Raw genomic sequence first — 14,763 nt, 5'->3', positions numbered from 1 at the left:
CTGTATGAAAAGCATCCTATAATTCACTGCCATAAGTTAGGAAGCTAAGGTACACAAGAAAATGGGGGCACAGAATGTGAACATCAGTTTGAACAATGGGATGTGCATTTCATAGTGGACGGGCAAGCTTAGTCCCCTGGCATTTGCCAGTAAATTTAATCAGCATTCTTGGTGTTTGTATTTGGTGAAAAGCAAGTGTTGCTTAATGCCTTGATGTCATATAAATCCAGAGCAGGTTGGTTTGTCCAAAGTTGACAAAAACATCTGTAGTACCAGATTGACCTACAGGGGTCATCTGCTACTATCAGCTTTCTGACTGTGAATTCGGAAGGAGAAGGAAATAAAAGAAAGCATGTGCTTTGACAGGTTTTCTGTTTTTTTAAATAATAGGATTAGCAAAGCCAAAAAGAAATCAGAAGGCCTGACTCAGAGCATGGTGGACAGGTGTATACAGGTAAATAGATCTCCCTACTCAAGTACATGACATAAATTATGAGGTCCTAATCACTTCTCTGTGCTAAATAATTTTGGCAAAAAGCCAACCCTAACCTGATGTCATCCAGATGTTTTGGACTACAGCTCCCATCAGCTGCAGCCAGTACTGCCATATGGTGCTGGGACTGATGGGAGTTGCAGTCCAAAACATAGAGGGTTGTTTCAACAGTGGAATGGGCTACCTTGGAAGGTGGTGGACTCTTCTCCGTTGGAGGTTTTTAAACAGATTTGATGGCTCTCTGTCAGGGATTCCTGCATTGCAGGGGGTTGCACTGGATGACCCTTGAGGGTACCTTCCAACTCAGTGTTTCTCTTTTTTTTTTTTAATAAGAATTTATTAGATTTTCCAATTAAGAAACCAATTAAAACCAATACATTATAATACATGGTTAACCACTCCAGACTCCCCCCTCTCCCACCGAGGGGAGCAATACACACCAAACCCCCCTCTCACAGAGGTAGCAACAATCATTTTACATTTAACCACATACTTTCCAAAGCACAGCATGCTGTCCCTCCTCCCGGGTCAGTCAATTAAATTCCAATCTTTATTCCTTTACAATGACTTCCTCAATCCTCCTCTTACTGATTTCTAAATTATTACATAGTTGCAGCTTTATTTACCTTTAAACTCTAATTTAAAATCCATCTCATCATTTTACCTATTGAACATTTCTCTACCTCCGCCTCAAAATACTTCTGTAATTTCTCATTATCTTAACCAAAAATTTTCATATTGCTCATGCACCTCCCTCCCTTATGGTCCCAGAATTTATCTTTCAAAGCATTGTCCGTTATCGCAGTGTCCATATCCAATTGTCATAACCGTAATAAAATACCATTTCGTTTTTAAATTCTGATATTTTACCCTATACCCTCCCTTTCAAAAAACCCGACCCATGAAACATAAAAAAGATCCTGTAACTGTCCAACTAATCGCAGGTCTGTAGTCTTTTGACAATCCAGTGGCAACAGGAACCAGTCTTTAACACTGTTAAATTCTTCTTGCCTAAAGGCTCCAATTAATGTATCCTGTTCCAGCTCCTCTTTTACAGCATTGTCACTGTTCCCTTCTTCCTTTCCCTTCTGTTCCAATGTAAAGTCCTCCAAATTGTCCACAGTCTCAATCTCCAATTCTTTATGTGCCAATTGTGCAATGCTGTTGATTCCCACGGCTACTTGCTGCAAAAGTTCCAAAGCTTGCTTTACAAACCGCGAGGACAGTTTTCCCTTTGTCATTTCAAGGTCGAGCTTCAAGTTGCTAGTCACAACAATTTATTTCTTGCTACGTAAATCCTTACTGCATAAGTACACCATTTTTATTTTTAGTCATTGCCAAAGTTTATAATATCCACTCCATCTGGACCTCCAGGAAAGAGGAAAATAGATCCAATCCACTTTTAAAACTAAAAACACCCTTACAAAAGTTTCTTTGTTTCAATCGCATTGAAAATAGCTTCAGTTACAAAATCGCACTGTCTCTTAATCTCAGCAGAGAGGGATTGACTTCCGTTTTTAGAATCCCCTCCGAAGCCAAATCAAATCAAATTACTTACAGTTTTCTCTTCAGATTTGTTCATTTGTCCATTTTTTATTTACTTGGAAGAATTGAAACGCTGTAGCCCCTCAGTATCGCAGCTTCGTGCAGGCAGGGAAAGCAGTATGTCCGATTTGCCGGGGCTCCACTCCCTCGCTCTCAGGGGCTCAAAACAGAGCCTTACCGGGGAGGGAGGAGCACCCTTCTGGCACCAGCCGGACGACCATGCCCCCAAAACTCTCGATTTGGGGTTCCTTGGGGGTCTTCTGCGCTGTAGAAGACACCCCGTCCCTGCCGCACTCAGGTTTGCTCAGCCGAGCGAAACCTGCGACTGATGGAGCTCCGCGCTCAACCGGAAGTCCGCCCCAACTCAGTGTTTCTCAACCTTGGGTCCCCAGATGTTTTTGGCCTACAACTCCCATCATCCCTTACCACTGGTCCTGCTACCTAGGGATGATGGGATTTGTAGGCCAAAAACATCTGGGGACCCAAGTTTGAGAAAGGCTGTCCAACTCAGCAATTCTATGATTTTATTCAACTCAGTCCTATTCAGAGTGGACTCATTGGAATTTATTCACCCATTAGTCGTGCTCATTAAGTTCAATGGGACTACTCATAGTGGTGTAAGCATGGTGTAAGCCCTCACCTGACCCATCTAGCCACACTTTCACATTTCAAGTCCTGCCCAGTCTACTCTTGGGTCTTGATGGGCAGAATCCAAAGGCTCTGAAAACCTTGTCTCTTCGTCGCTTGTCATTTGCAAGAGAAATACTTGAACCTATCCAAAAGCAATTGTGCTCACTTGAGAGAAGAGTCACCACTGCTGGGAGGGAGCCAAGCGTGTCACAGGCTGGCAACAAAGCTGTGCCTGGGCAGGAAATATTTTCAGGTCTTCAGCATAAGACTGTCTGTCTCCTGTTTTAACAGGGTGCAAAAGTGCCATCGCTTAGTCATGTGTGGAAGCCTACTGAGAGGCTGGTCACTCCTGCTGTAATTCCCTAATCTTCCATATGGCTTCCTGCTGCATTGCATTTTCATCGCTGTGCTGCCACACAGTGGAAAGCAAATCTCTGCATTGCCCTCTTTGGCAGAGGTCCTTCTGCAGGAATCTGCGCATAATCCTTTCTATTCCTCTGAAGGCCCCCTTAGCACATTTCAGCGCATTAAATTTTCTGTTGGCATAAGAATAGTAAAAGTAAAGTGTAAAGGGAAGGACTGGGAGAAAGAGAGTGTAAATAGTTTGAACTACAAGAAGTTTCATTTAGACCATTTGCACGTTTACTTTGTGGATGCTCTTAAGAACCTAACCCTGTCTTCGTGCCTCTGCAGGATGAGATCGCTGACTTCCTAACTGGAGTGCTCACCCGGGCAGACAGCCATTCGGGCTCTGACCCTCGGGACCTAGACGCTGAGAAGAAGAAGAAAACGACACGTGACTTGGCCAGGCGGGATCTGTCCTTTGACATGCCAGAAAGAAGCAGCCGGCCAGCCTCCCCTGCAGCCAAGGTCCCGGCTTCACCTTCCGGGTCAGAGGTAATGACAGTGGTGGGGAAAGCACGTGTGCTTGCAAAGGGTTGCAGTGACAACAGCAGAAGGTGCCAAAAGGAGAGATAGAAAAGGCACAGGGTACAAAACTTGAATCATGGAATTGGAAGGGTCATCCGATCCAAGGCAGGAATTACAGCTAAGTGAAAGATAGTCTTGGATGAATGCAAGATTCTGGCACCGTCACACTGCAGCTTTAGATTTTCCCAGGCATTGCCCACACAATTCTCAGGACTACCTTTGGAACCCTATACCACAGGAGCATGGCCAACCACATTTGAAAACATGGATTAAATGTGCTCACCTTAGTCTGCTCTTCCTTTTCACGTTTAGCTTTCTAAAAAACAAATTTCCAGCTTTTATAATAAGGGTCACTTAGGTTCTGAGGGCACTTGTTACTTGTCATACTTGTGAGATGTGAGCATGCAGCTGAGGGATGCAATGAGCCCTGTATATGAAGAGTGGTGGAGGGGGGCTGATAGTGAGACCCATGGGTAGAGAAGCGAAGATTCAGAATGTTTTGGAGGATTAGAGGAGCCAGTAGCAGGGATGGGACTCAGTCATGAGAGCAGGGAGGTGTGGGGTGCATGGACATAGCTTGCCATTAATTTTCCAAGTCCATGATCCTAAGCATTACTAAACTTGTTCATGGTAATGCACCCCTAATGGTATTTGGTGTGGCATTTTTCCCTTGGGCAGGACCTCTCCAGCGTATCCAGCAGCCCCACCTCCAGTCCTAAGGCTAAAATGGCCACTGTGTCATCAGTTCAGAAATCCAGTCAGATTGGGGCTACCCAGTTGCTGAAGAGGTCCGTGCAGCGGACAGAAGCTGCTGCAGCAGCGCTGACCCACAAGCAGGCTCAAGGTAAGTCTGCCTGTTTGTCTTTGTGGGGCAACTTTTCGCATCCTGGGAATGTTTAGACTGGGGCCTGCGCAACAGGCAACATTCTAGGTTTTCACTCCAAGCAACACCACTTTCAGAAAGGGGTCACTTCCTCCAGAACAGAAACAGCCGCTTTAATGGGCCTTGGGTGTCTTCTGTTTAGTAGCTTTTGTTTCCTTCCTGCTCTCCGGCTGCTGATTGTGCCTTTTGTAGGCTTATAATGTGCCCGTGCAGATAAATTTGTGTGTCCTCATCAGTTGACTGTATAGTGGAGTATCAGAAGCATATGTGATGGTCTTGTATGTGGAGGGATAGAGATATTCAACAGGTGCCTTTCATCCTACTTGGTGATAAGCTTGTGCAGGCTGTGCTTTGTGGCTTGGTCTGTGAGATGAATGCAGGTGACTCCAAGGGAAGAGAACAGCACCGATGATAGATTGCAAAGGCACATGATAGATTGGCGGAGGGCGGGGCAGGAAGTTCTCTCTCATCTTCAATCTGGTTTTCTGTGTGCCCAGTGCAGCTCAACAGACCTGCCAGCTCCCAGTAGCAACCACTCCTCCTCTTTGTCCTTGAAAATACAGATCCTTTCCCTTGAGCTTTTAATTGCAGATCTCTGCTGCAGGTCACTTTCTGGGACTCCTGTCTTTGGCAGCAGATGAGTTTCAGCCCAGACTCTGCTGTAGCGCTGCCAAGCTTTACCCTTTCTTTGCTTCATGCCTGCTGTGGAGGGAGGATGAGCTGCCATTCACTCTGTATAGTGAATAGTCAGGGTAATGGAGCAATAGCATCCTCATTACAGTCATCCCCTGAATTAGAACTGGACAGGAAACTTGATCAGAGAAGGGTGGAGAGTCACAACTCAATGAGCTATCCGTGCAGAAGGTCCCAGTTCCACCCCCGCTCCAGATAAAATGGAGCTGTGGTGGTGGGTCTGGGAAAGCTTGAGACCCTGGGGAGCTGCTGCCAGTCAGAGTAGACAATATATACTGAGCTAAATAGACCAGTAGCCTGACTTGAGCTAAGGAGCTTCCTGTGTTCTTAGCTGGGCTACCTTGGCTGCCACTTGACCCACAACTGTCCTGTGATGAGGTTGTGTTGCGCATTGCAGCTCAGCCTTTGCCAACTTGCTGCCCTCCAGATATATTGGACTACAACTCCTGTCAGCTCCAGCACCCTATTGCCTGATCTCACTTGGGCTGATAGGAGCTGTCATCCAAAACTCCTACAACTCCTGGAAAACACCAGGTTGGTGAAAGCCGATGCAGCTGGAAATTGCTGGTGCCAGACTGGCTGAGCAACTTATTTTTCTCATAGGCCCCCTTCCCCTTTTCCTTCTCCGTCTTGCCTCTGTTCTCCTTCTCTAATACATGAGGTCATGGGGAGGGGGGAGACAGCATTTTTCAAGGGTTGAAACAGATTGCCCTGCTGTTTGATCACCTGTGGTCCTTGTCACTCTGGCCTTTGTGGCTGTCAGCAAACACAAATTCTAGGTCTCATTGTGAAACCTAGACTGAATTGTATATGAAGACATCACTCCTTCAGAAAAGCAGCAGTTAAGTGCCAACACCCTCCAAATAAAGCGTTATGCTTTGATTGTCCTAAACTACACATTTAGGCACATCCTAGCAGCAGATCAATATAAGTGCATGTGTGGCAGCATGGTCACACCTTTGCTTTGTTAGAATTCAAACTCTCAAGGTAGCCGTACATTTACTGTGGCAGCTGGCCAGTGCTAGCAGGCTTTATGCCACATACCTCCATTCAAGAGTGGGCACTTGGAGTGCTGCTGTGTTGAGCCCCAAACAATGACAATCAGCAGTCACATTTTGCTTCCTAATGTGTTGCGTGTTGTTTGTGCCAAGTGTTTTTCAGTTATAATTAAATATGTCTGAAATGACTTTGTGTGATTTGTATTAGTAAGTGACCCTGCTCATGCAATAGCTGAAAGTGCAGTCAGCGAGGGAGAGAGAGAACAACTCAGAAACCTGCTTTTGCTGTGTCTGACAGAAGTTGCTGCCCGGTTCTGCTGGTCAGGGTGGAGTGGGTGATCTCAAAGCCCCAGTGACAGGCAATATGCTATAGGATTCTGGACCAAACTGGTGCCCTTCAGATGTTTTTGAACTGTTGACTGTCCCATCAGCCCTGGCTAGCACTGCTTTGAAGGGTTGGGGGAGGCTGGGCTACAGCCATGCCAGTTAGAGATGCCTCTTGGATCTACTTGCCAGCCAGCCACAGAGTTTCTTTTCTCATGGTGGGTCAGAGGGATGCCCCCCCTCAAAAAAAATGAGCTGCAGGACTGTAATTTTCTCTGATTCATTTCAGCTCAGTTTGCTGCCTTTCTGAAACAAAACATGCTGGTGAGGAAATCTCTTCCTCCTGGCACCTCTTCATGCCTCTTTGGTGAGTATCTCCTCACTTTCTGCCTCTGCTGCCTCTCTCTTCTTCCATCACCCTCCTTTTCTCTCCCTCCTTGCGCTGCTTTGGCAGTTTGGGGGCCTATTCTGCCTTCTCCCACTCCTCCTGTTGCTTTAGCAGCAGCTGAAGTAGCTAAAAAGGACAGCTTAGAGTATGAAGCACCTTCTCTTCCTACCCTCCCACCCCACTTTTTTACTTAGCTTTGAAAATTTCATCACAGCTGGAGGCAGTTTTTGCAGTGAGCCTAAATAAAACTATTTTCTGCCCAGACCGGCCCAGCTGTTCCAGCCCTGCTTTTTCCATGGTGCTCCTGGAAGTTGCAAACTGCTACCACAAGAGGGAGATGAACAGTTGGCTGGGGCAGTTTGGGGTGTTGCAGTGAGGCTAGCTTTACCAGCTGTTCTTCAAGAGGCAGCAAGCTGCCTGCCACCTGGTCCTGGGGGGTTTTGGACTCTGGAAATTAAAGATGTCAAAGTGGGACAGATCTGGTAGACAGATTGTGACCCATCATGGGTTACAATCCGCTAGGAATTTTTCCTTTCCTACATCGTGATGGAGTGTGGCCTGATAATTGCATGGCAATTCATTTCTGGTGGGGCCTTATGCTAATAAAGGTGGTTTTTGGAGGTGGGGCTGATTCCTTCTGGGCAGCCTTCCAAGGGCCACATTCTACTGGTAGGCAGGGCCAGATGCAAAAGCGGGTGGAGCAATGAATGTAAAATTTACCTTTTTTTGGTAGCCTAGCTTCTACACAGATTCTCACATCCTTCTCCTTCTTTGATCCATCTAGACCAGTGTTTCCCAACCTTGTGCCTCCAGATGTTTTTGGACTACAACTCCCATCATCCCTAGCTAGCAAGACCATTGGTCAGGGTTGATGGGAATTGTAGTCTCAAAACATCTGGAGGCACAAGGTTGGGAAACACTGATCTAGACAAACGAGGCATTATTATAGCGTACAAAGGCATATTCCTGCCAGGCAAAAACACTTGGGGGTGTGAAGCAGGACCAGTTTGGGGTGTAACCTAGGGAGAATTCCAAAGGCCACGTGGAGAGGCTTGGAGAGCCACGCTTGGGACATGGCCTACCTGAGGTTTACTGCCCCTTTACTGTCTGGTTGATCTGGACTGATATTTAAGGGAGGAGGCTGCTTGCTCCCTACCCCAGATTGCTTTGGTGGCTTTGATGTCCCATTCCTGGAATCTGATTGTATGAACTGAGTTCCACAGTGGATTTTCAATGATGGGGGAACACAGCAGAGTCCCTGTCATGGCAGGAGGCCTGATTCCCACCTACGGTAGTACAAGTGCATACAACACTATTAAACAAAAGCAACAGTAATGAAATCCAAACCAATGTCAGAGTTGAATTGTATGTGAAAAGTACATTTATTAACACATACACTATGAAAATAACATTAGCTAAGTAGCCAGATCTCACTAATTTTGTAAAACACACTGCTTGGTGCCAGTTTATTCATTAAAGAAACAAGATATGTATATATGTATACATTCAGTGGCTATGTTTTGACTTGGCTTTCTTCAGCAGTCTGGATACATAGAAACAGTGCCAGTTAATTGGAACTTGCTGGACTACCTTAACAATTGCAGGCTGTCAGTTTCCTTCCCAGCCTGCACAGAAGTTTAGTCTCAAAATGATATCCTCATTTACCTCAGAGCAGCAGCAAAGCCAACAGAGTCCCCATAGAATTCTTGGGGTGCCTCCGCCCGGGGACAGGCTCAACATTCACTTTCTGCTGCATTAAATTTGGTGGCTCTGAGCTGCTGGTGAATAGAGGAGAGCAGGGGTGGCTAACCTCTAGATGTGTTTGGACTCCTACTCCCATCTGCCCCAGCCAGCATCACTGATGTTTGGGGTTGGAGTCCATCAGCACCTGAAGAGCTGTAGCTTAGTCACCTCTGGAGTCGTGTGTGGAGTACCTGGTTGCTTTGGACTGTGAGCGCGCGCACACACACACACACACACACACACACACACACTTTGGCAGCTTTGTCTAATGTGATTCTCCACATTCTCAGCAAAGTGTCTCAAGTGACTTCGGAGCAGGGCATGCACCAGGTTTCAAAGCAATGTGTTAACTCTTTGTCTTAGTAAACAGAAAACTGACTCCATGCTGATGGCCCTGGTGAAAGTGGCTGCTTGGCATGAATCAAGTTCATGGGTTGTTTCCTCATGCAGGACAAACAAATACTGAGCTTTACTCTCAGCTGTTCTTGGTACCATTAGCTATCAATGCAAAACACTAGAGAGCAAAAACATCGCTTATTCAATGCTGTGGCTTCTCCTATCATCTGCACATTGTGGAATGATAACATGTTGAGGGCGAGTAGGCTTTAAGCTTGAAAAAAATCCCTGTTTGTAAAAGGTTCAGAGAAGAAGGTGTTCAGCATTGTTGGTTCTTGTGAATACCTCATTTGGTTCCCAGAAAGATCCAGTAATGAAGCCATCTGTCCAGTTTGCTGTTTGGTCTGACCCAGGAAGAGAGCTCTGAATTTTGCTAAAGGGGTGAGGTTTTAGGGACTTGAAACACATCACTCTTTTATCTCTAAGCCTGAGTGTTGCAGTAAGAAGGGGAAAGTACCTAGCTAGCATGAGTTGTGTGTTGAAGGCATTAGCAGAGGGAATCTGACAAGTAAACCATGTTTACTTACACATAAATCATGCTGAAAGCTATAAGATTAATAACAAGTTTTTTAAAAATTGTTAGGCTGAAGTTTTGGTTATTTCAGAATGAGTTAGTTCCAAGTAAGTTTGCTTAGGATTGCAGCCCTGCTGTGGAATCTGGTACATCCATTAGGAAAGAGCTTGTGTGTTTTGAAATGAAGTCCATCTATTTCATGAGTGCAGCTCACAGTGCCTCTCCAATAGCTGATCTCTTCTTCCTTTACCTGTTGGCCCCTCCATCCATATCCTACAAGTCCTCCTTCCCTTCTCCTGGTCTGCAGCTTGAATGGCACCCCTGATTAATTTCTATTTAATGCTGATGATTGGCAGGTGAGGTGACAGCTTCAAAGAAAAAGAAGAAGGGCTCTTGTTGCCCAAAAGGCAAAATGACACTTTGCACAGGGTAGCATGGAGGAAACTGCAGGGATGTGTCTAGGCACATGCACAGGTTTGTGTTGTGAGGTTTCCCCTGTACACTAAGTTTCAAGCAAGCTGTCTTGTATTCCTTGGTTTCAGTCTCTTCAGAGCAGCAGTCAGAGGCCAGGGAGAAAGAAGATGTGCGAATGCAGCTGAAGAGGCACCAGGCCCCCAGTCCAACTCACTGCAGCAAATCTTCCAAGCGAGCCAAAATCAAGGTGACCATCGTCTCCCATGGAGAAGCTGCTGACACAGGGAATGGAGCACCCTTAGAGGCACCGCCAGAAAGTGAGTCCTGGTAACTATAGCTCACTTACAGGTGCTCAGAGGTGAGTAGGGAGGGTCTAAAGGTCACAGAAGATGTGTGTAAATCATCTTAAGTGGCGTTTTGGTTGGGAGAGTGCTAGACTAGGCTGGTGGATTAATGGTTTGGTCTATTGTATGGGACAGTGCAGAGCAAGTGCCTAAAACATTAAAGCATCTGACATGCAAGGTTTGGGCCATTGTATTAGTTCCAGGGAATAATTAGCTAATATTTTTCATGAGCAGCTCTGAGTTGCAGTAGCAGTATAAACAAAAGAGGAACTGCACTGTTTTCTAACGTTTCTTGGATGCAGGTGTGTTTTGAAGCTAGAGTTGGAGAATTTGTTGGGATCTAGTTATGTTAAGAGTTGCTCTGTGAGCTAAACTAATAAAGCATTGCTGTGAAAGACATGGCCATCACAAAACTGAGGCCCCTTGTATAGATTTCTGCAGATTGCACTGCGAAGTGAGAGCAAGAAAGGCACAAACAGCAGCTCCAAGAAAGCCCTCAGCTAACACTGGAAGGTGTTTACAAGGCTGCCTCTTACCCTCGCCATAGTGCATGGTAACCAGGGGGCCACGGCTTCTAAGTTTTACAGCTGTTCCCCAGAAAATGTGGTTCTGGTTGATGGGAGGCAGAAAACAGCTTTGTGGAATATGTCTAGGGAATGTTGATTTTTTTAAAGGTCTGGCCAGTGGTCTGTGCAATTTTTAAAAATATTCTTATTTCTGATGTCCATGGCATTTGGTTTCTGAACCAATATAATTAGCTTTTCCAAAACTAACAGGTTGAAGCGTTTTCCACAAAGTCTTCCACCTGGGAGCTCAAGATCCCCCATAGGAAAAGCTCTTTCTAGGACTGATGCCGACTTCCATTGGAAGATCCTTTATGCTTTCAAATTTCTTGGCATAGCCAGCTTCCAGATGTGATTGTTGTTTTGTAACATTCTCATGGCCTGAAATATGTAGTTGATTGCAAATGATTTCCTAACCTGTAGCATGTTTGGATGCAGCAACTGTGTGGATGTGTGCGTGGCTTATACAAGTATGCTGGTAAGGGGCTGGGAGTGGCCACAGCTCCCTGAAGGAGTGCACACTCTGTTGCACATCTTGGTTCGCTGCCCTCACATATAAGGGAAGGACCCTGAATGGGAATGACTGTAACAGCAGCATCACATTGCTAAACGGGAACTCCTTCTAGAGTGGTCTAGTGATTTGCATGGGTGCCAAAGCTCAGTGTGAACCAGGAGATTGGATAGCCACACTTGAAACATTGCTTGGGGCTAAATCAGCTAAGGCTTTTAAAATGGAAGCAAGAGTGGGCTATCGAGCCAACCCTTCTACGAAGAAGGCTTCACATAGGACAGGACTGACCAGATCAGTTTGAGCACATCTGGATATGGAGACTTCCAAAGCTGTAAAATGTTATACTTTTGTAAATCTTCCCTTTAGTTAATTCAACAGTAGATTTATTTATTTTTACTGTACAAATTAACTAATCCCTGATTAATCACTGGGACATAAATTTATCAGCTTTGAAAGTCTCTGTCCCTTTTAAAAATTTTAATTATCCAAACTTTATTTCTTTTCACAGACAATAATGAAATGCAGAAGTAAACTTGAACCAAACAAGAATTCCCTCTTACCATACGTGGACAGGTGGAATGTGCAAGACAGATTTTCATTTGTATCCAAAACACTGCAATAAACGCGTGATTTTAACTTGCTTCTGTTCCTGTGTATTTTATATGAGAGATGCTTTAAGACAAGCCCTGCTATGAATGATTGGACAGTGCTAAGAGGTAGCAAAGAAAGAAGGGTGATTTGGCATAACAGAACAGGGGAAATAAGTATAAATTAAATCAGCAGGCAGGAGGAGACTTGAAGGCCTGGTGCTTTGGAGGCAGTGAGGCTGTTTGGAGCCTAGAATCCAGTTCAATTGTTACTCTGCTGTACGTGCTGAGTAAGTCACATAGTGATGTGGTGTTTCTTGCATCTTTCATGGCAGTGTCAGGCTATGGGTTATTGGAGGTTGATGCTTGGTCTTTTTCAGTCCTTCAGACATACTGCAACAGAACCTGACAACTCTTACTCCTTTTTTTCCCTTTTGCAGTAGCTGCAGGGAAGGCTATTGCTGCAACCTTGGGACCATCCACCTTGGCTGTAAAGGAGGCGCCCGGATTGCTTGTCACCTCCAAGTGAGTATCTGCTGGCCTTTGATGTATTTAGGACCAATTGGGGTAGGCTGCATTTGTGAATGAGTTGTCACAAAGAGTTGCCTTGCTAATCTCAAACCACCAGTGTTTTCCCCGTGGAAATAGGTTCACACATCCAACTCTGAGAAATGCTTCATTTATGGAATTCATTGATGCACGGTGCATTCATTCATTCATTCATTCATTTTAAAAATCAATCTTGCCTTCCTTGCAAAACGGTGTGTGTAATAATGATGATCAGTTGCTCAGCGGGGGTGTTGTAATATGGTATGTATTTTTGTGTTTTTATATTGTAAACCACCCTGTCATCTTCGGATGAAGGGTGGTATAGAAATTTAATAAATGAGTACAATAATCTATCCCACCCTTAGGAGATTTTACACATCTATGGAGGATGGGCCTACCAATACCATCCTGGGCCTCATGATGCCTTATCTGTTCCCTCCAGGGTCTAAACACTATGTGCTGTGAAGAAGAAGCAGGAAGAGCCCCTTAATGCCCTTATAATGGGCTTCTCATATGCACCTGGCTGGCTAATATGGGAAATGGAGCAAATTGGACAAGGCCAGTCATTGGTGCGGTCCAGCAGGACTACCCAAATACGTAAGAAGAGCCCGCTGGATCAGACCAGTGGCCCAGCTAGTCCAGCATCCTGTTCTCACATTGGCCAACCAGATGTCCCAAAGGGAAACCCGCAAGCAGGATCCAAGCACAAGAGCCTTCTCCCCTCCTGTGGTTCCCAGAAACTGGTATTATTTGGAAGCACTCCTGCTTCTGACAGTGGAGACAGAACATAGCCATTGTGGCTAGTAGCCATGGATAGCCCTCTCCTCCTCCATGAATTTGTCTAATCCTCTTTTAATGCCATCTAGGTTGGTGGCCATCATTGCCTCCTGTGGGAGGGAGTTCCATAGTCGATAACTATGCACTGTGTGAAAAAGAACTTATTTTATCTGTCCTGAATCTTCCACTGTTAAGCTTCATTGCATGCCCGCTAGCGCTAGTGTTATACGAGAGGGAGAAAAACTTCTTAAAGTTTATTCACTTCATTCTTAAAGTGCATGTAAATGTGAAGTGGCCTACAGTCAGCATGGCACAGAAGAGACTATGCAAGCCAAGCTGCCGTGTGCTGCAAGCACTGGCGCAGACACACCCCAGGAAAGGCACCTACAGAGCAAGTGGCTCCAGGTGCCGCATGCAGGGGAGCCAAACAATGCCTTTGGAGGAAAAGCAAATCTCATTTGTGGCTGAGCAATTCCAGTTACCCCATGCCAAGATCTGTGTGCAGTGTGTGTGTGTGTGTGTGTGTGTGCTTGATTATTTAACTGCCTTTTCTTTTTTCCTCCCCCACCCAGGCCAAGTTCTGCTACAGACAGCCCCTCTATCAGTCCCACCCCCTTGGCCACAATCCCTAGCAGCACAGCCCCGAGTGCTTTCCATGCTCTGCAGAACAGGCTGGTGGCAAGTGGCACACATTGTATGCAGGCCCATCCGAGCAACGCTGTCCAAGGTAACTTCTGACTCTCTCTCTTTCTGTGCAAAAGCAAGATTACCCCCACCAGGCCTCAGAAAGTAGCTGTTGCCTCTGACCTGCATCTGAGAATGCCTTTAGTCCTTGTGCACTCTGGCATCAAGGTAGATTGAGAAGACCTCAGTTTTTGAATATTATTATTAAATTTGCCACCCTGAAGGCCTTCAGCAAACGGTGCTTCCAGGGTGGCTAACGATGAAAGGTTTAAAAGCAAACAATTAAACCAACAATGTACGGTAAGCCATCAATTGAAAATCAAAACCACGATAGCAGGTAAGACATGATCAATAATGGAATAAATAAAGGTGAGCTAATACTAAAAACTTCACAGTGCTTTTTTAAAAGCCTTTTCCACCTGGCACCTCTCCAAAAAGACAATGGTGTTGACGCCAGGCTGTTGGAGAAATATCGATTCAAACCCAGTACCCTGTGGGTTCAGCCTGCAATGGCCAATAAAATCCAGACACCAGTTATCAGTCCAACAGGACATATTTTTCGGCATTGTAAAGCCAGTGAGACACAACCTCAGTTGGCAAGTAGTTGAAGGGTGACACCTCAGATATGAAAAAAACACTAGCGTTTATGCTCTTACAAGCAAAGGGGCAGCTGTGTCCATATATGACAATAGTTTCTTCTCATTTCTAATGCTTTAATCACAAGGCATACCAACTTCCTTATCTTTCTCTCCTTACTTTGTCCTCAAAGCCAGTGTGGTGTAGTGGTTAAGAGTGGT

General features: G+C 45.4%; 1 protein-coding gene across 6 annotated transcripts in view; it reads left to right on the top strand.

The window, feature by feature from the left end:
- Positions 1-14,763, top strand: part of KANSL3 (KAT8 regulatory NSL complex subunit 3) — a 31,520-nt gene that overhangs the window by 9,316 nt on the left and 7,441 nt on the right. For 5 of the 6 annotated variants that reach the window (XM_033159076.1, XM_033159077.1, XM_033159075.1 and 2 more), the window contains exons 12-18: positions 391-454; positions 3,362-3,565; positions 4,277-4,442; positions 6,786-6,863; positions 10,080-10,268; positions 12,397-12,481; positions 13,855-14,009. In XM_033159076.1, coding sequence (XP_033014967.1) covers positions 391-454; positions 3,362-3,565; positions 4,277-4,442; positions 6,786-6,863; positions 10,080-10,268; positions 12,397-12,481; positions 13,855-14,009 — 941 coding nt within the window. The remainder of the gene's footprint in view (positions 1-390; positions 455-3,361; positions 3,566-4,276; positions 4,443-6,785; positions 6,864-10,079; positions 10,269-12,396; positions 12,482-13,854; positions 14,010-14,763) is intronic. The other variant, XM_033159079.1, reaches the window with a different exon arrangement.

Source organism: Lacerta agilis, chromosome 8, assembly GCF_009819535.1.
Source record: "Lacerta agilis isolate rLacAgi1 chromosome 8, rLacAgi1.pri, whole genome shotgun sequence".
Taxonomy (NCBI): Eukaryota; Metazoa; Chordata; class Lepidosauria; order Squamata; family Lacertidae; genus Lacerta; species Lacerta agilis.
The sequence above is the reverse complement of the archived record's forward strand: the minus strand, read 5'-3'. Positions and strand labels throughout refer to the sequence as shown.